At 41.5% G+C, this 16,216-nt stretch overlaps 1 protein-coding gene across 4 annotated transcripts in view; it reads right to left on the reverse strand.

Moving 5' to 3' along the window:
• The window catches only part of BAZ1A (bromodomain adjacent to zinc finger domain 1A), a 762,668-nt gene that overhangs the window by 442,791 nt on the left and 303,661 nt on the right, over positions 1-16,216 (reverse strand). For all 4 annotated transcript variants that reach the window (XM_053697759.1, XM_053697757.1, XM_053697758.1 and 1 more), the window contains exon 14: positions 7,227-7,451. In XM_053697759.1, coding sequence (XP_053553734.1) covers positions 7,227-7,451 — 225 coding nt within the window. The remainder of the gene's footprint in view (positions 1-7,226; positions 7,452-16,216) is intronic.

A 16,216-nucleotide genomic window follows, 5' to 3' on the forward strand; every position in this document is an offset into this window, starting at 1 on the left:
AGCCGTAATCCTTTGAGGCGGGGACTTACCCGACTCTACATAAGCATGATGAATCAAAGACTTTAACCAAGATGCCAATGAAATGGCAGAAGCCTTCTGACCTTTCCTGGAACCAGAAAAGATAACTAGAAGTCTTTCTTAAACCTTTAGTAGCTTCAACACAATATTTCAAAGCTCTTACTACATCCAAAGAATGTAAAGATCTCTCCATAGAATTCTTAGGATTAGGACACAATGAAGGGACAACAATTTCTCTACTAATGTTGTTAGAATTCACAACCTTAGGTAAAAATTTAAATGAAGTCCGCAACACCGCCTTATCCTGATGAAAAATCAGAAAAGGACATTCACAAGAAAGAGCAGATAACTCAGAAACTCTTCTAGCAGAAGAGATGGCCAAAAGGAACAACACTTTTCAAGAAAGTAATTTAATATCCAGAGAATGCATAGGTTCAAACGGAGAAGCCTGTAAAGCCCTCAGAACCAAATTAAGACTCCAAGGAGGAGAGATTGACTTAATGACAGGCTTGATACGAACCAAAGCCTGTACAAAACAATGAATATCAGGATGATTAGCAATCTTTCTGTGAAAAAGAACAGAAAGAGCAGAGATTTGACCTTTCAAAGAGCTTGCAGACGAACCCTTATCCAAATCATCCTGAAGAAACTGTAAAATTCTAGGAATTCTAAAAGAATGCCAAGAGAATTTATGAGAAGAACACCAAGAAATGTAAGTCTTCCAGACTCGATAATAAATCTTTCTAGACACAGATTTACGAGCCTGTATCATAGTATTAATCACTGAGTCAGAGAAACCTCTATAACTAAGAATCAAGCGTTCAATCTCCATACATTCAAATTTAATGATTTGAGATCTTGATGGAAAAATGGGCCTTGAGATAGAAGGTCTGGCCTTACCGGAAGTGTCCAAGGTTGGCAACTTGCCATCCGAATGAGATCCGCATACCAAAACCTGTGAGGCCATGCTGGAGCCACCAGCAATACAAACGAACGTTCCATTAGAATTTTGGAAATCACTTTTGGAAGAAGAACTAGAGGCGGAAAGATATAAGCAGGTTGATAATTCCAAGGAAGCGACAACGCCTGAGGATCCCTGGATCTAAACAGATACCTGGGAAGTTTCTTGTTTAGATGAGAGGCCATCAGATCTATTTCTGGAAGTCCCCAGATTTGAACAATCTGAAGAAATACCTCTGGGTGAAGAGACCATTCGCCCGGATGTAACGTCTGGCGACTGAGATAATCCGCTTCCCAATTGTCGACACCTGGGATGTGAACCGCAGAGATTAGACAGGAGCTGGATTCCGCCCATACAAGTATCCGACAAAATGTTGATTGGTAATTTCGCCTCCTGAAATTCCCAAACCCCCTGCGCTGTCAGAGATCCCCATACAGCTCCCCAACCTGAAAGACTCGCATCTGTTGAGATCACAGTCCAGGTTGGACGAACAAAAGAGGCCCCTTGAATTAGACGATGGTGATTCAACCACCAAGTCAGAGAAGATCGAACATTGGGATTTAAGGATATTAATTGTGATATCTTTGTATAATCCCTGCACCACTGGTTCAGCATACAAAGCTGGAGAGGTCTCATGTGAAAACACGCAAAAGGGATCGCGTCCGATGCAGCAGTCATGAGACCTAGAATTTCCATGCAGAAAGCTACCGAAGGGAATGATTGAGACTGAAGGTTTCGACAAGCTGAAACCAACTTCAGACGTCTCTTTTCTGTTAGAGACAAAGTCATGGACACTGAATCTATTTGAAAACCCAAAAAGGTTACCTTTGTCTGAGGAATCAAGGAACTCTTTGGTAAATTGATCCTCCAACCATGTCTTTGAAGAAACAACACAAGTTGATTCGTATGAGATTCTGCAGAATGTAAAGACTGAGCAAGTACCAAGATATCGTCCAAATAAGGAAATACCGCAATACCCTGTTCTCCGATTACAGAGAGAAGAGCACCGAGAAACATTGAAAAGATCCTTGGAGCTGTTGCTAGGCCAAACGGAAGGGCAACAAACTGGTAATGCTTGTCTAGAAAAGAGAATCTCAGGAACTGATAGTGATCTGGATGAATTGGAATATGAAAATATGCATCCTGTAAGTCTATTGTAGACATATAATGCCCTTGCTGAACAAAAGGCAGAATAGTCCATATAGTCACCATTTTGAATGTTGGTATCCTTACATAACGATTCAATATTTTTAGATCCAGAACTGGTCTGAAGGAATTCTTCTTTGGTACAATGAAAAGATTTGAGTAAAACCCCAGACCCCGTTCCAGAACTGGAACTGGCACAATTACCCCAGCCAACTCTAGGTCTGAAACACATTTCAGAAACGCCTGAGCCTTCACTGGGTTTACTGGAATGCATGAGAAAAAATCTTCTCACAGGCGACCTTACCTTGATACCTATTCTGTACCCTTGTGAAACAATGTTCTGAATCCAAAGACTGGGAATCGAATTGATCCAAATATCTTTGAAAAATCGTAAACCTGCCCCCTACCAGCTGTGCTGGAATGAGGGCCGCACCTTCATGTGGATTTGGGAGCTGGTTTTGACTTTCTAAAAGGCTTGGATTTATTCCAGACTGGAGAAGGTTTCCAAACCGAAACCGTTCCTTTAGGGGAAGGGTCAGGCTTCTGTTCCTTATTCTCACGAAAGGAACGAAAACGATTAGCAGCCCTATATTTACCTTTAGATTTTTTGTCCTGAGGCAAAAAGGTTCCTTTGCCCCCAGTAACAGTTGAAATTATAGAATCCAACTGTGAACCAAATAATTTATTACCTTGGAAAGAAAGAGAAAGCAATGTTGACTTAGAAGTCAGATCTGCATTCCAAGATTTAAGCCATAAAGCTCTTCTAGCTAAAATAGCTAAAGACATATACCTGACATCAATTCTAATGATATCAAAAATGGCATCACAAATAAAGTTATTAGCATGTTGAAGAAGTTTAACAATGCTATAAGCATTATGGTCTGACACTTGTTGCGCTAAAGCCTCCAACCAGAAAGTGGAAGCTGCAGCAACATCAGCCAAAGAAATAGCAGGTCTAAGAAGATTACCTGAACATAAATAAGCTCTCCTTAGAAAGGATTCAAGCTTCCTATCTAAAGGATCCTTAAAGGAAGTACTATCCGCCGTAGGAATAGTAGTACGTTTAGCAAGAGTAGAGATAGCCCCATCAACTTTAGGGATTTTGTCCCAAAATTCTAATCTATCAGATGGCACAGGGTACAATTTCTTAAACCTTGGAGAAGGAGTAAATGAAGTACCCAGACTATTCCATTCCCTAGAAATTACTTCTGAAATAGCATCAGGAACTGGAAAAACTTCTGGAATAACTACATGAGGTTTAAAAAACGAATTTAAACGCTTAGTAGATTTAGTATCAAGAGGACTAGACTCCTCCATATCTAATGCAATCAACACTTCTTTAAGTAAAGAACGAATAAACTCCATCTTAAATAAATATGAAGATTTATCAGTGTCAATATCTGAGGCAGAATCTTCTGAACCAGATAGATCCTCATCAGAATGATGGCGGTCACTTAAAAATTCATCTGAAATATGAGAAGTTTTAAAAGACCTTTTACGTTTACTGGAAGGAGGAATAACAGACAGAGCCTTCCTAATAGAATTAGAAACAAATTCTTTTACATTAACAGGGACATCCTGAACATTAGATGTTGAAGGAAAAACAACAGGTAAAGGATTATTACTAATGGAGACATTATCTGCGTTAGAAAGTTTATCATGACAACTAACACAAACTACAGCCGGAGGAAGTGTTACCAAAAGTTTAAAACAAATGCACTTAACTTTGGTAGAACCAGCATCAGGCAGCGTCTTTCCAGAAGTAGATTCTCATTCAGGGTCAGGTTTTGACATCTTGCAATATGTAATAGAAAAAACAACATATAAAGCAAAATTATCAAATTCCTTAAATGACAGTTTCAGGAATGGGAAAAAATGCAAAATAAACAAGCCTCTAGCAACCAGAAGCAATGAAAAAGTGAGACTTAAAAAATGTGAAAAAAGGTGGAGACAAGTATGAACACCCACATTTTTTGGCGCCAAGAATGACGCCCACATTATTGGCGCCAAGTACAACGCCCATATTTTTTGGCGCCAAGTATGACGCCACATCCTCTGGCGCCGAAAACGACGCCCACATTTTTTGGCGCAAAAAAACGTCTAACACACAAACGTCAAAAAATGACGCAACCACGAACAAACTTCCGGCGTCAACTATTGCGCCGGAAATGACAATTTTGCGCCAAAAAAGTTTGCGCCAAGAATGACGCAATAAATTGAAGCATTTTCTGCCCCTGCGAGCCTAACAGCCCGCAGGGAAAAAAGTCAATTGAAAATTTTTAAGGTAAAAAATATTTATTCATATGCATTATCCCAAATAATGAAACTGACAGTCTGAATGAAGGAATATTGATTATCCTGAATCATGGCAAATTTAAGTTTATACACATATATTTAGAACTTTACATATAAAGTGCCCAACCATAGCTTAGAGTATATAAGAGTATATCGTCGATCTGAAAAGGGAGGTAGGAGAAAAAAATCTCTACGACCGATAACAGAGAACCTATGAAATAGATCCCCTAGAGGAAGACCATTGTTTTCAAAAAGGCAATACTCTCTTCACATCCCTCTGACATTCACTGCACTCAGAGGAAAACCGGGCTTCAGCCTGCTGCGAAGCGCATATCAACGTAGAATCTAGCACAAACTTACTTCACCACCTCCATGGGAGGCAAAGTTTGTAAAACTGAATTGTGGGTGTGGTGAGGGGTGTATTTAAAGGCATTTTGAGGTTTGGGAAACTTTGCCCCTCCTGGTAGGAATGTATATCCCATACGTCACTAGCTCATGGACTCTTGCTAATTACATGAAAGAAATGAGACTTAAATAATGATAAAAATTTGGCGCCAAGAATGACGCCCACATATTTTGTGGCGCCAAAAACGTCTGCAACAAACACGAGAGCCAAAAATGACGCAACTACGTGAAAATTTCCGGTGTCAACTACGACGCCAGAAACGACGCCATTGACGTCAGACAAATGTCAATCTTGCGCCAAAAAAGTCTTGCCCCAAAAATGACGCAATAAATTCTAGCATTTTTTTAACCCGCGAGCCTAACAGCCCGCAATTTAAAGGAAAAAAAGTCAATTGAAAATTTAGGTAAGAAAAATATTTAATTCATATGCATTTTCCCAAAAAAATGAAACTGACAGTCTGAAAGAAGGAAAATAAACTGATTGACCTGAATCATGGCAAATATAAGTATAAAACATATATTTAGAACTTTACATATAAAGTGCCAAACCATAGCTGAGAGTGTTATAAATAAAATAAGACTTACTTACCCAAAGACACTCATCTACATAAAGTAGATAGCCAAACCAGTACTGAAACGAGAATCAGTAGAGGTAATGGTATATAAGAGTATATTGTCGATCTGAAAAGGGAGGTAGGAGAATAAATCTCTACGACCGATAACAGAGAACCTATGAAATAGATCCCCTAGAGGAAGACCATAGTATTCAAATAGGCAATACTCTCTTCACATCCCTCTGACATTCACTGCACTCAGAGAGGAAAACCTGGCTTCAGCCTGCTGCGAAGCGCATATCAACGTAGAAATCCAGCACAAACTTACTTCACCACCTCCATGGGAGGCAAAGTTTGTAAAACTGAATTGTGGGTGTGGTGAGGGGTGTATTTATAGGTATTTTAAGGTTTGGGAAACTTTGCCCCTCCTGGTAGGAATGTATATCCCATACGTCACTAGCTCATGGACTCTTGCTAATTACATGAAAGAAAGATGAAACCTTAGTAAGATCCAGCTTAGGTCATCACAGAAAGGGCAGCATCAGAATGGGAGGCGCAGTGAGAATAAAATCCCACAAGTTCCTATTGCTTTGAAGCCACCAAATGCTTCTCTTTTTGCACTGAAGAAACTGATTTGGTCTAGGCTAAATCCCAAAACAAAGTAGTAAACAGTGGCACCACTTTTAAAAATAATAAACACTTGATTGAAGAATCTATAACTAACACCTCACTCTGCCTCTTCCTATCACTAACACAGGCAAAGAGAATAACTGGAGTGTGAGGGAAGGGAGGAGCTATATATGCAGCTCTGCTGTGGAGCTCTTTGCCTCCTCCTGCTGACCAGGAAGCGATATCCAATAAGGATGAAATCCTTGGACTCGTCATATCTTGTAAAAGAAATATCCCTTCAATATTATTGCCCTATACACTATTGATGGTAATACTGATTAAAAAGTAAGCTGACACCGGAGTATTATACATAAGCTCCGAAGTGCCAATCCCCAGCGTCAAGTCCTAACATTTCCATTGTCCTTGCGTGCAGTAAACTGAATTTCCCATTCAAACAGGGCCATTAGTTGTCACACACAAGACACTGAGAAATGAGGTTAACTCTTACTCACAGTTGTCAATAAAGACCCCAGGTGAATTACCCCTCATGGCAGATAGGGAATTAACAGTCTATCCTGAGTTAAGTCATGTCCCAGAAGATAAAGACTGCACCTACCTTTATGCTGATTAACAGCATGACTGTCTCACACGAATAAGAGGTCCTCTTCTCCTCCTGTAGGTCTGTGGGAACAAACAGGGTCTTAGATAATATCTGCTAAGACCATCTTTAGTAGGGCAGCACATATTATGGGAGGCGCAGAGGGAATGAAATCCCAGCAGTTCCCATTGCTTAAAAGCCACCTGTAGCTCTACTCTAAAGGCTGACAAGGAATACGGCTACACCCTGAGTAAAATAGCACTCACTGGTACCATTTTAAAAATAATAAACTCTTGATTGAAAAATCTAAACTAACACCTCACTTTACCTCTTCCTATCACTAACACAGGCAAAGAGAATGACTGGGGTGGGAGGGAAGGGAGCAGCTATATATACAGCTATGCTGCGGTGCTCTTTGCCTCCTCCTGCTGACCAGGAGGCAATATCCCACAAGTAAGGATGAAATCCGTGGACTCATCAAATCTTGTAAAAGAAAAAACATTTTTTTTTTTTTTTTTTTTTTAAATAATGGACTTCTAAAAGTAAAGCTTTTCAAAATAGTAGATATTTATATTACCACAGTGGATATCTGCATTTTACTACAGTATCTTAAAACTGCACTTATTCTTCATAAACTCACCAGGTGGTAGGGCATAGACAGATGTGTTGGAGAGCTTCTTGAGTATCGCAGGGTGATTAAGACGGAGCTCCATGCAGGGATCATCTGAAGCATCAAATCCACCCTGTTTCTGGTATCGATATTTTGCATTAACATTGTTTACATCAGCACCAGACGCAAGTATGTGTAGACGCAAAATCTCTGACACAGTGCAGCTATCCAAATTTAGGTCCTTCAAACTACAACCTAGGAAAGTCAAACAAAAAAATAATGACAGTGTATTTGACTCCAGAATTTTTATAGTTTTAAAAAGATAATCCTTTCATTACCCATTCCCCAGTTCTGCATAACTAACATGGTTATATTAAAATCACCTCTGTGATAACTCTGTATTTAAACCTTGGCAAACTGCCCACTTATTTCAGTTCAAAAACAGTCAAAATGCATTGACATAAAAGGCGGCCTTCAAGGGCTTAGAAATTAGTATATGAGCCTACCTAGGTTTACCTTTCAACTAAGAATACCCAAGAAAACAAAGCAAATTTGATGATAAAAGTGAATTGGAAAGTTGTTTAAAATCATTTTGACTAGACAGTCCTATTAAGAAAGTTACTGGAATATTTTGTCTATCAATTTTGCCTGTAGGTCCCTGGAAGGTTACAGTTAAAGTGGAAAACAGAATAAATCCATCAAAAGACGATTAGTAACTAGCTGAATCGTGTAAGTTTAATTTTGACTAGACTGTCCCTTTAATGTTCTAAATCAACACTGCCACTACAAACCATAAAGATATAGTTTGCTATGGGTTTACTTTGTAATACACCATTAATTTTGTATTATTGCTCTTGCTTATAAATCTATAATATTGGTACTACACCTCAGAAGTGAGAGTGTATAGTTTGTAGCTAATTCCAACACTGCTGTCACAGAACACATGAGATATAGTATGCTATGAGCATTATTCAGATTTATTAAAGCTGTCAGCTCTGCTTAAACATTTACATTTAAAAACACCCTATGGCTTGTATTTTTTTTCTTGATCATATATCTATAATACTGATATTACAGCTAAGAAGTGGGTGTATAGTTTATAGCTAATCAATAACTTACATACCCTTCTTTTATACTCAGGTTACATATTTTGCTAGGGTCCATGAGAGGCTTCATGACCTTAGCTAGCTTTTCCTCCAGATTTGTTCTACTTAAAAAGTTAGGTCTAATAGGGGCCTTACATTAATTGAGATGACCCCAGAAGAAGAAATTTTTTTCACTTTCTGCGATGAGATTTTTTTTAGTTAAAAATTTTCTGCAGGTCATTTTGAAATAGAAATCACTTCACCATGGTCTCTTCATGCATACCCCCCTGCATATCAATATCACCCTGGTCTCTTCATGCATACCCCCCTGCACATCAATATCACCCTGGTCTCTTCATGCATACCCCCCTGCATATCAATATCACCCTGGTCTCTTCATGCATACCCCCCTGCACATCAATATCACCCTGGTCTCTTCATGCATACCCCCCTGCATAGCAATATCACCCTGGTCTCTTCATGCATACCCCCCTGCATATCAAAATCACCCTGGTCTCTTCATGCATACCCCCCTGCATATCAATATCATCCTGGTCTCTTCATGCATACCCCCCTGCATATCAATATCATCCTGGTCTCTTCATGCATACCCCCCTACATATCAATATCACCCTGGTCTCTTCATGCATACCCCCCCCCCCCTGCATATCAATATCACCCTGGTCTCTTCATGCATACCCCCCTGCATATCAATATCACCCTGGTCTACTCTTCATGCATACCACCCTTGCTTATCAATATCACCATGGTCTCTTCATGCATACCCCCCCTGGTCTACTCTCTTCATGCATACCCCCTTTGTATTCAATATCATCATGGTCTCTTCATGCATATCCCCCCCTTCATATCAATATCACCCTGGTCTCTTCATGCATACCCCCTGCAATATATTATATAAACATACTTTCACTGCACATATACCCCACCATACTGATTTTATTATGATTACTATGTGAATGAATATATATATATATATATATATATATATATATATATATATATATATATATATATATATATATATATATATATATATATATATATACACACACACACACACACACACACACACACACACTAACACATTTATTAAACTAAATCTGGCTCCTAAGTATATTGGTTTGCTCCTAGAATCATTTTTTTTTTTTAAAGGGCCAGTGTACACTAAAATAATGGATCATATACCAGTAATACATTCCCTAATTAACTAAATGAGATATGTATAGGAATTTTGAAAAACAATGCTTTTAGTACATTTTAATTTTTTATTTCCTGCATGGTGCTGGCATTCCCCAAGAAAAGGGCTAAGCTGTGCTTGAGGCTAGAATGCCCACCCTCCAATCATAAGCCATATGCAAATCCACATTGCACTCCAGCAAAACAGATAGTTATTAGAAAAGACAACAATAGGTCCAAACAGTGCAACCTTTATTAACTCATACAGCATGTATACTTGAATCAGACCAAGTATTTTACTGCATATGTAACCCCAGTCCATCCTCCATTCCATTTAAACAGCAGTATATCGGTGCCAGACAGAACACTGTGTGTGGAGCACCTCCATATAAAGAAGACCGGCAATGCGTGTTCAACGCAGCAGCTGCCTATGACACACACTCAGAGTAGATGAAGAATATATCGTAGGCTCCTTGACACGCTACAGTGTAGCAGCGTTCAGTTGCGATGTTTTCCCTCAATTTGAATTATTTGCCTGCCCACACAAATTTACTATGGATCGCTAGCCGGACCTGAAGCAACACTACTTGTTTCACTAGATTAAGACACTGCTTCATATTCCGTGGGCTTCTTGCACAGACCTGCCCCTGCATCAGTGCACAACATGGGATATCAGTTCAGAAATTGTTATGCTGTACAGTACCTGGTCTCTGGTATATAATATCTTGCAAGTCACCATGTTGTGCACTGATGCAGGGGCAGGTCTGTGCAAGAAGCCCATGGAATATGAAGCAGTGTCTTAATCTAGTGAAACAAGTAGTGTTGCTTCAGGTCCGGCTAGCGATCCACAGTAAATTTGTGTGGGCAGGCAAATAATTCAAATTGAGGGAAAACATCGCAACTGAACGCTGCTACACTGTAGCGAGTCAAGGAGCCTACGATATATTCTTCATCTACTCTGAGTGTGTGTCATAGGCAGCTGCTGCGTAGAACACGCATTGCCGGTCTTCTTTATATGGAGCTGCTCCACACACAGTGTTCTGTCTGGCACCGATATACTGCTGTTTAAATGGAATGGAGGATGGACATATGGAGTCTTCATCTAGTGAAACAAGTGGAGTTGCTTCAGGTCCTACTAGCGATTGTGGCAGGCAAATAATCCAAATTGAGGCATGAAGGTGCTCAGACAGAGAAGGGAGTGGGAAGTTAGGGTTTTGGATCGTCTCTAGCAAGTAGCATGGGTTGGGAGAGCAATATGAAAAACTGCATATTTATTATTAAAAAATATATACACACACTTCCAATAGGTTTACCAATTCACTTACAACTTTAGCACACAGAAAACTTGGATGTATAATGTCTGGCCCTGACTTACCAATTCTGCAATCTTTTACCCTCTGCATTTGAGTTCAGGAAGAGAGAAGAAATTGAAAACAGAGCAACGTAGTAAATATTTAGACCGAGATAGAATGGGACAGTGACACCTGCAGGTAAAAATTAAAAGTGTAGGCAATTTTTTTTTTCTTTTTTTTTTTTTTTTACTGTCACGTCCGGTCTTTCTGCAGACACACTACAGATTCTGCGATGAGATCGCACAGTGTTCTGCCTTGGGGGAGATGACTAATTCTACAGTTAAAAACAAATTATGCTTACCTGATAATTTCCTTTTGTTCTGATGGAAAGAGTCCATAGCTGCATTCATTACTTTTGGGATATAAGAACCTGGCCACCAGGAGCAGGCAAAGACAACCCAGCCAAAAGCTTAAATACTCCTCCCACTCCCCTCATCCCCCAGTCATTCTGCCGAGGAACAAGGAACAGTAGAAGAAATATCAGGGTGAAAGGTGCCAGAAGAATATAAGGGCGTCCCACGTAAAAATTACAGGTGGGGAGCTGTGGACTCTTTCCATAAGAAGAAAAGGAAATTATCAGGTAAGCATAATTTATGTTTTTCTTCTTAAATGGAAAGAGTCCACAGCTGCATTCATTACTTTTGGGAAAACAATACCCAAGCTATAGAGGACACTGAATGCCAAGATGGGAGGGTACAATAGGTGGCCCATACTGAGGGCACCTGGCCAAAACCTCTATCCAATAAAAAACCCCGCTTCTTCCGAAGCCGAGAACATTTAAAGAGGAAAAATTCCAATGACCAGAAGCCAAACTAGAGACCGCAAACGGACTCGACTGAGCCAACAGTCCTCCAGGAGACACCGTCGCCAAACGCCGCCCCATCACCACCAAGCGAAACCCGGGATAAGACCGGGCACAGAGAGTGTCTGACCATAGAATACCAAAGTATTCGACCATGAAAAAGTGTGTAATACACCCAGGTGAAAAACCCCAAGTTTGAGAACACAGAGTCCATAACAGGACGACACATAGGGTACTTGCGAGGAAGAAGAAGCAGTCAAGCAAGAAAATGACCGCAAAGGCAACCCCCATACAGAGGGCACATTCCAGGCAACCTAAGTCGCCGGACCTACACCCAGGTCCCTAAAAAGGGGAACACAAAACCTCAATCGAGGCCCCCCTAGAAGGAGAGTATACCCTCAGATCCCAAAGGAAGAGTAAATCCTCTTCTAAACAATAGAGGAAGTTGAAGGAAAATCTATACTCTAGCAGACTAAGCTAACAGGATAGACAACAAAGGTCACACATCCAGAGGAGACTGCAACCCAACGCAGTTCTTTAGACCGCTCAATTATTCTGACCTGCAAACCCACACCCAACTGGTCCAACCCAGCCTCAGGGATCCAAGACAGGGGAACAAAGGAATCCTGAACAGGTACAGGAATGAGCGAAAGGATAGCACAGCAATCCCCACAGAGTACAAGTACAATCCGACTATGGAAACAGAAAACAAGGCCATAGACCTAAGGATCTATCAAATAAAGGCCCAATATGTCTGCATGGAGCCAGCAAGACCCCAGGGGGAACTCCTTTCCGCCTGCCCTCCAGGAAAATCTCAAAACAAAGACTATCTCCATGAGTATATCCCTAAAGAAACGGAATGATGCCGGAAAGGCAACAACTGTTTACAAGGACTAAAATCCCCGGCTAATGGGAAGAGAAATTCCCAACACAGAGGTCCTAGAAAAGGACCCCCCTGCAAGAAGCTTTCCGAGCAGAAGCACAGCCCCAATTTGCCTGCAGAGCAGGGAATCAACGGGAACACTGGCAAGCTGACCAGGGGAAAGCAACCCTAAGGCGCACCCAAACTTGGACATCCAACGCCAGCAGCTGGGTATGAACCAACCATCCCAGAAGCTCAAGCCACACAGCCCACCACCAGATGACATGGGCTACTCTGTGGCAGAGAGTAAAAAATACTACGAGAACCTTGTCAACCATGACCAGCTCAGGTAGATGGAGCAAGGACATAGCACAAGTTCCCACTACCATGGAACACCCCGTCCAGCCCTGAGATCCAAGATTCCAAAACCACCCAAGTCTAAGTCAGGAAAAAGGCCAAGCGAAGCTTCAGTAACCGCAAATCTCAGGGAGAAAAACAGGTCCGGTTACCTAATAGTTCAGGCAAACCTTATCCTAGAACTAAACACCCCAACTGGCCAAAATGACAGACGCAAGGGTATGGATGCATATCCAGAAAATCCAGATAGTGAGAGAACTCTAAAGCCCCGACCAAAGAAAGGAACCACCCCTAGCTAAAGTCCAACACTCCAAGGAGCAAGGCTAGAAATCATATGAACATACTTCTCAGAGCCTCAGGACAACCAAGGGATACCTCAAGGTCAAAAAAATCCTACTAGCAGGAATAGTCTCACAAACACCTCCGGCACAAGGAAGAGAAGGCACTAAGCCTACCCAGCTCCACAAACCCAGAACTAAACAAAGCCCCCGCAGGTAACAACCATCACCAGGAAACACTGATCCCTAAAAGGAAATCCACTCACCTGGAGACAATGAAAGAAGACCCAAAGGTCTCTTATAACTCAGACAGTACACATCAAGAGTAAAAACTGCCTCTAGATACACTATAAAACAGTTTACGCAAACACCTGCAAGGTGCCAAGAGCTGCAACTGGTTTCAAACTGCAAACCTTCCGCATGCTAGGCAGCTATCCTGTACAAGCTGTTGGATCAAGCCCAAAAGGACAAATCCAGAGGCGTAAAAATGAAGGCCAAACTGCTCAATAGCGGTAAGGGGCATTAAGCCCTCCCACCCTCCCCCACAAGGGGAGGAAAACTCTAAGATCTGACGAAATCAGATCTCAGAGTGACGCAGTGGAAAAAACTCCCCTGCCCGGTCATGTATGACTGAAGGCTATAAGGACTGAAACAATCCTTCCCACCTCACGGACCCACAGGTACTCTCGAATGCTTAGTTAAACATGAAAAACAATGATAACCTGAGCACTCAGCGCTTCTACCGAACCAGCCGAGCAGGACAGTGCCATGTGTCTGAACATCCGCAAGACCGAACGAACCCGACAGGACCAGCCTGCACCTAGGGCCCCAACCGGCAAGCTGCTAAATTCTTCCTCAGAGGAAAAAACAGACATCTTTAACATTGGAATAATATGTTCAAACAACTTCCGAAGAAGTAATAAATAAAGAGTATCAATCCCAGAAGGTTCCGGAAGGAAACAAAAACAAATAAAAGACATCCCATCGGATAAAAATAAAATATAAGGCAACCCGGAGGTTAACAACCAAAAAGACACAGGCCTACCCGCAGGACCAGCCAAACGAAGCCCTATCTTACAAAACTGGGAAAGATCTCAAACAAATGACAATCAGGAGATTACTTCATCCCCACATGACTAATGAGGTGCACCATTCGAATTATCAGACTGAAAATCCTTGTAACTGGTAACGATAGGGTCATTCAATAACTGAAAAAACAGAATTTATGCTTACCTGATAAATTACTTTCTCCAACGGTGTGTCCGGTCCACGGCGTCATCCTTACTTGTGGGATATTCTCTTCCCCAACAGGAAATGGCAAAGAGCCCAGCAAAGCTGGTCACATGATCCCTCCTAGGCTCCGCCTTCCCCAGTCATTCGACCGACGTAAAGGAGGAATATGCATAGGAGAAATCATATGATACCGTGGTGACTGTAGTTAGAGAAAATAATTCATCAGACCTGATTAAAAAACCAGGGCGGGCCGTGGACCGGACACACCGTTGGAGAAAGTAATTTATCAGGTAAGCATAAATTCTGTTTTCTCCAACATAGGTGTGTCCGGTCCACGGCGTCATCCTTACTTGTGGGAACCAATACCAAAGCTTTAGGACACGGATGATGGGAGGGAGCAAATCAGGTCACCTAGATGGAAGGCACCACGGCTTGCAAAACCTTTCTCCCAAAAATAGCCTCAGAAGAAGCAAAAGTATCAAATTTGTAAAATTTGGTAAAAGTGTGCAGTGAAGACCAAGTCGCTGCCTTACATATCTGATCAACAGAAGCCTCGTTCTTGAAGGCCCATGTGGAAGCCACAGCCCTAGTGGAATGAGCTGTGATTCTTTCAGGAGGCTGCCGTCCGGCAGTCTCATAAGCCAATCGGATGATGCTTTTAAGCCAAAAGGAGAGAGAGGTAGAAGTTGCTTTTTGACCTCTCCTTTTACCAGAATAAACAACAAACAAGGAAGATGTTTGTCTGAAATCCTTTGTAGCCTCTAAATAGAATTTTAGAGCACGAACTACATCCAAATTGTGCAACAAACGTTCCTTCTTTGAAACTGGATTCGGACACAAAGAAGGCACAACTATCTCCTGGTTAATATTTTTGTTAGAAACAACTTTCGGAAGAAAACCAGGTTTAGTACGCAAAACCACCTTATCTGCATGGAACACCATATAAGGAGGAGAACACTGCAGAGCAGATAACTCTGAAACTCTTCTAGCAGAAGAAATTGCAACCAAAAACAAAACTTTCCAAGATAATAACTTAATATCTACGGAATGTAAGGGTTCAAACGGAACCCCTTGAAGAACTGAAAGAACTAAATTGAGACTCCAAGGAGGAGTCAAAGGTTTGTAAACAGGCTTGATTCTAACCAGAGCCTGAACAAAAGCTTGATCTGGCACAGCCGCCAGCTTTTTGTGAAGTAAAACAGATAAAGCAGAAATCTGTCCCTTCAAAGAACTTGCAGATAATCCTTTCTCCAAACCCTCTTGTAGAAAGGATAGAATCTTAGAAATTGTTATCTTGTTCCATGGGAATCCTTTCGATTCGCACCAACAGATATATTTTTTCCATACTTTATGGTAAATTTTTCTAGTTACAGGCTTTCTAGCCTGAATAAGAGTATCAATGACAGAATCTGAGAACCCACGCTTTGATAAAATCAAGCGTTCAATCTCCAAGCAGTCAGTTGGAGTGAGGCCAGATTCGGATGTTCGAACGGACCTTGAACAAGAAGGTCCCGTCTCAAAGGTAGCTTCCATGGTGGAGCCGATGACATATTCACCAGGTCTGCATACCAAGTTCTGCGTGGCCACGCAGGAGCTATCAAGATCACTGAAGCCCTCTCCTGATTGATCCTGGCTACCAGCCTGGGAATGAGAGGAAACGGTGGGAATACATAAGCTAGGTTGAAGGTCCAGGGCGCTACTAGTGCATCTACTAGAGTCGCCTTGGGATCCCTGGATCTGGACCCGTAGCAAGGAACCTTGAAGTTCTGACGAGACGCCATCAGGTCCATGTCTGGAATGCCCCATAATTGCGTTATGTGGGCAAAGATTTCCGGATGGAGTTCCCACTCCCCC

The sequence above is a fragment of the Bombina bombina genome, chromosome 1 (assembly GCF_027579735.1).
Source record: "Bombina bombina isolate aBomBom1 chromosome 1, aBomBom1.pri, whole genome shotgun sequence".
In the NCBI taxonomy this organism is placed as follows: domain Eukaryota; kingdom Metazoa; phylum Chordata; class Amphibia; order Anura; family Bombinatoridae; genus Bombina; species Bombina bombina.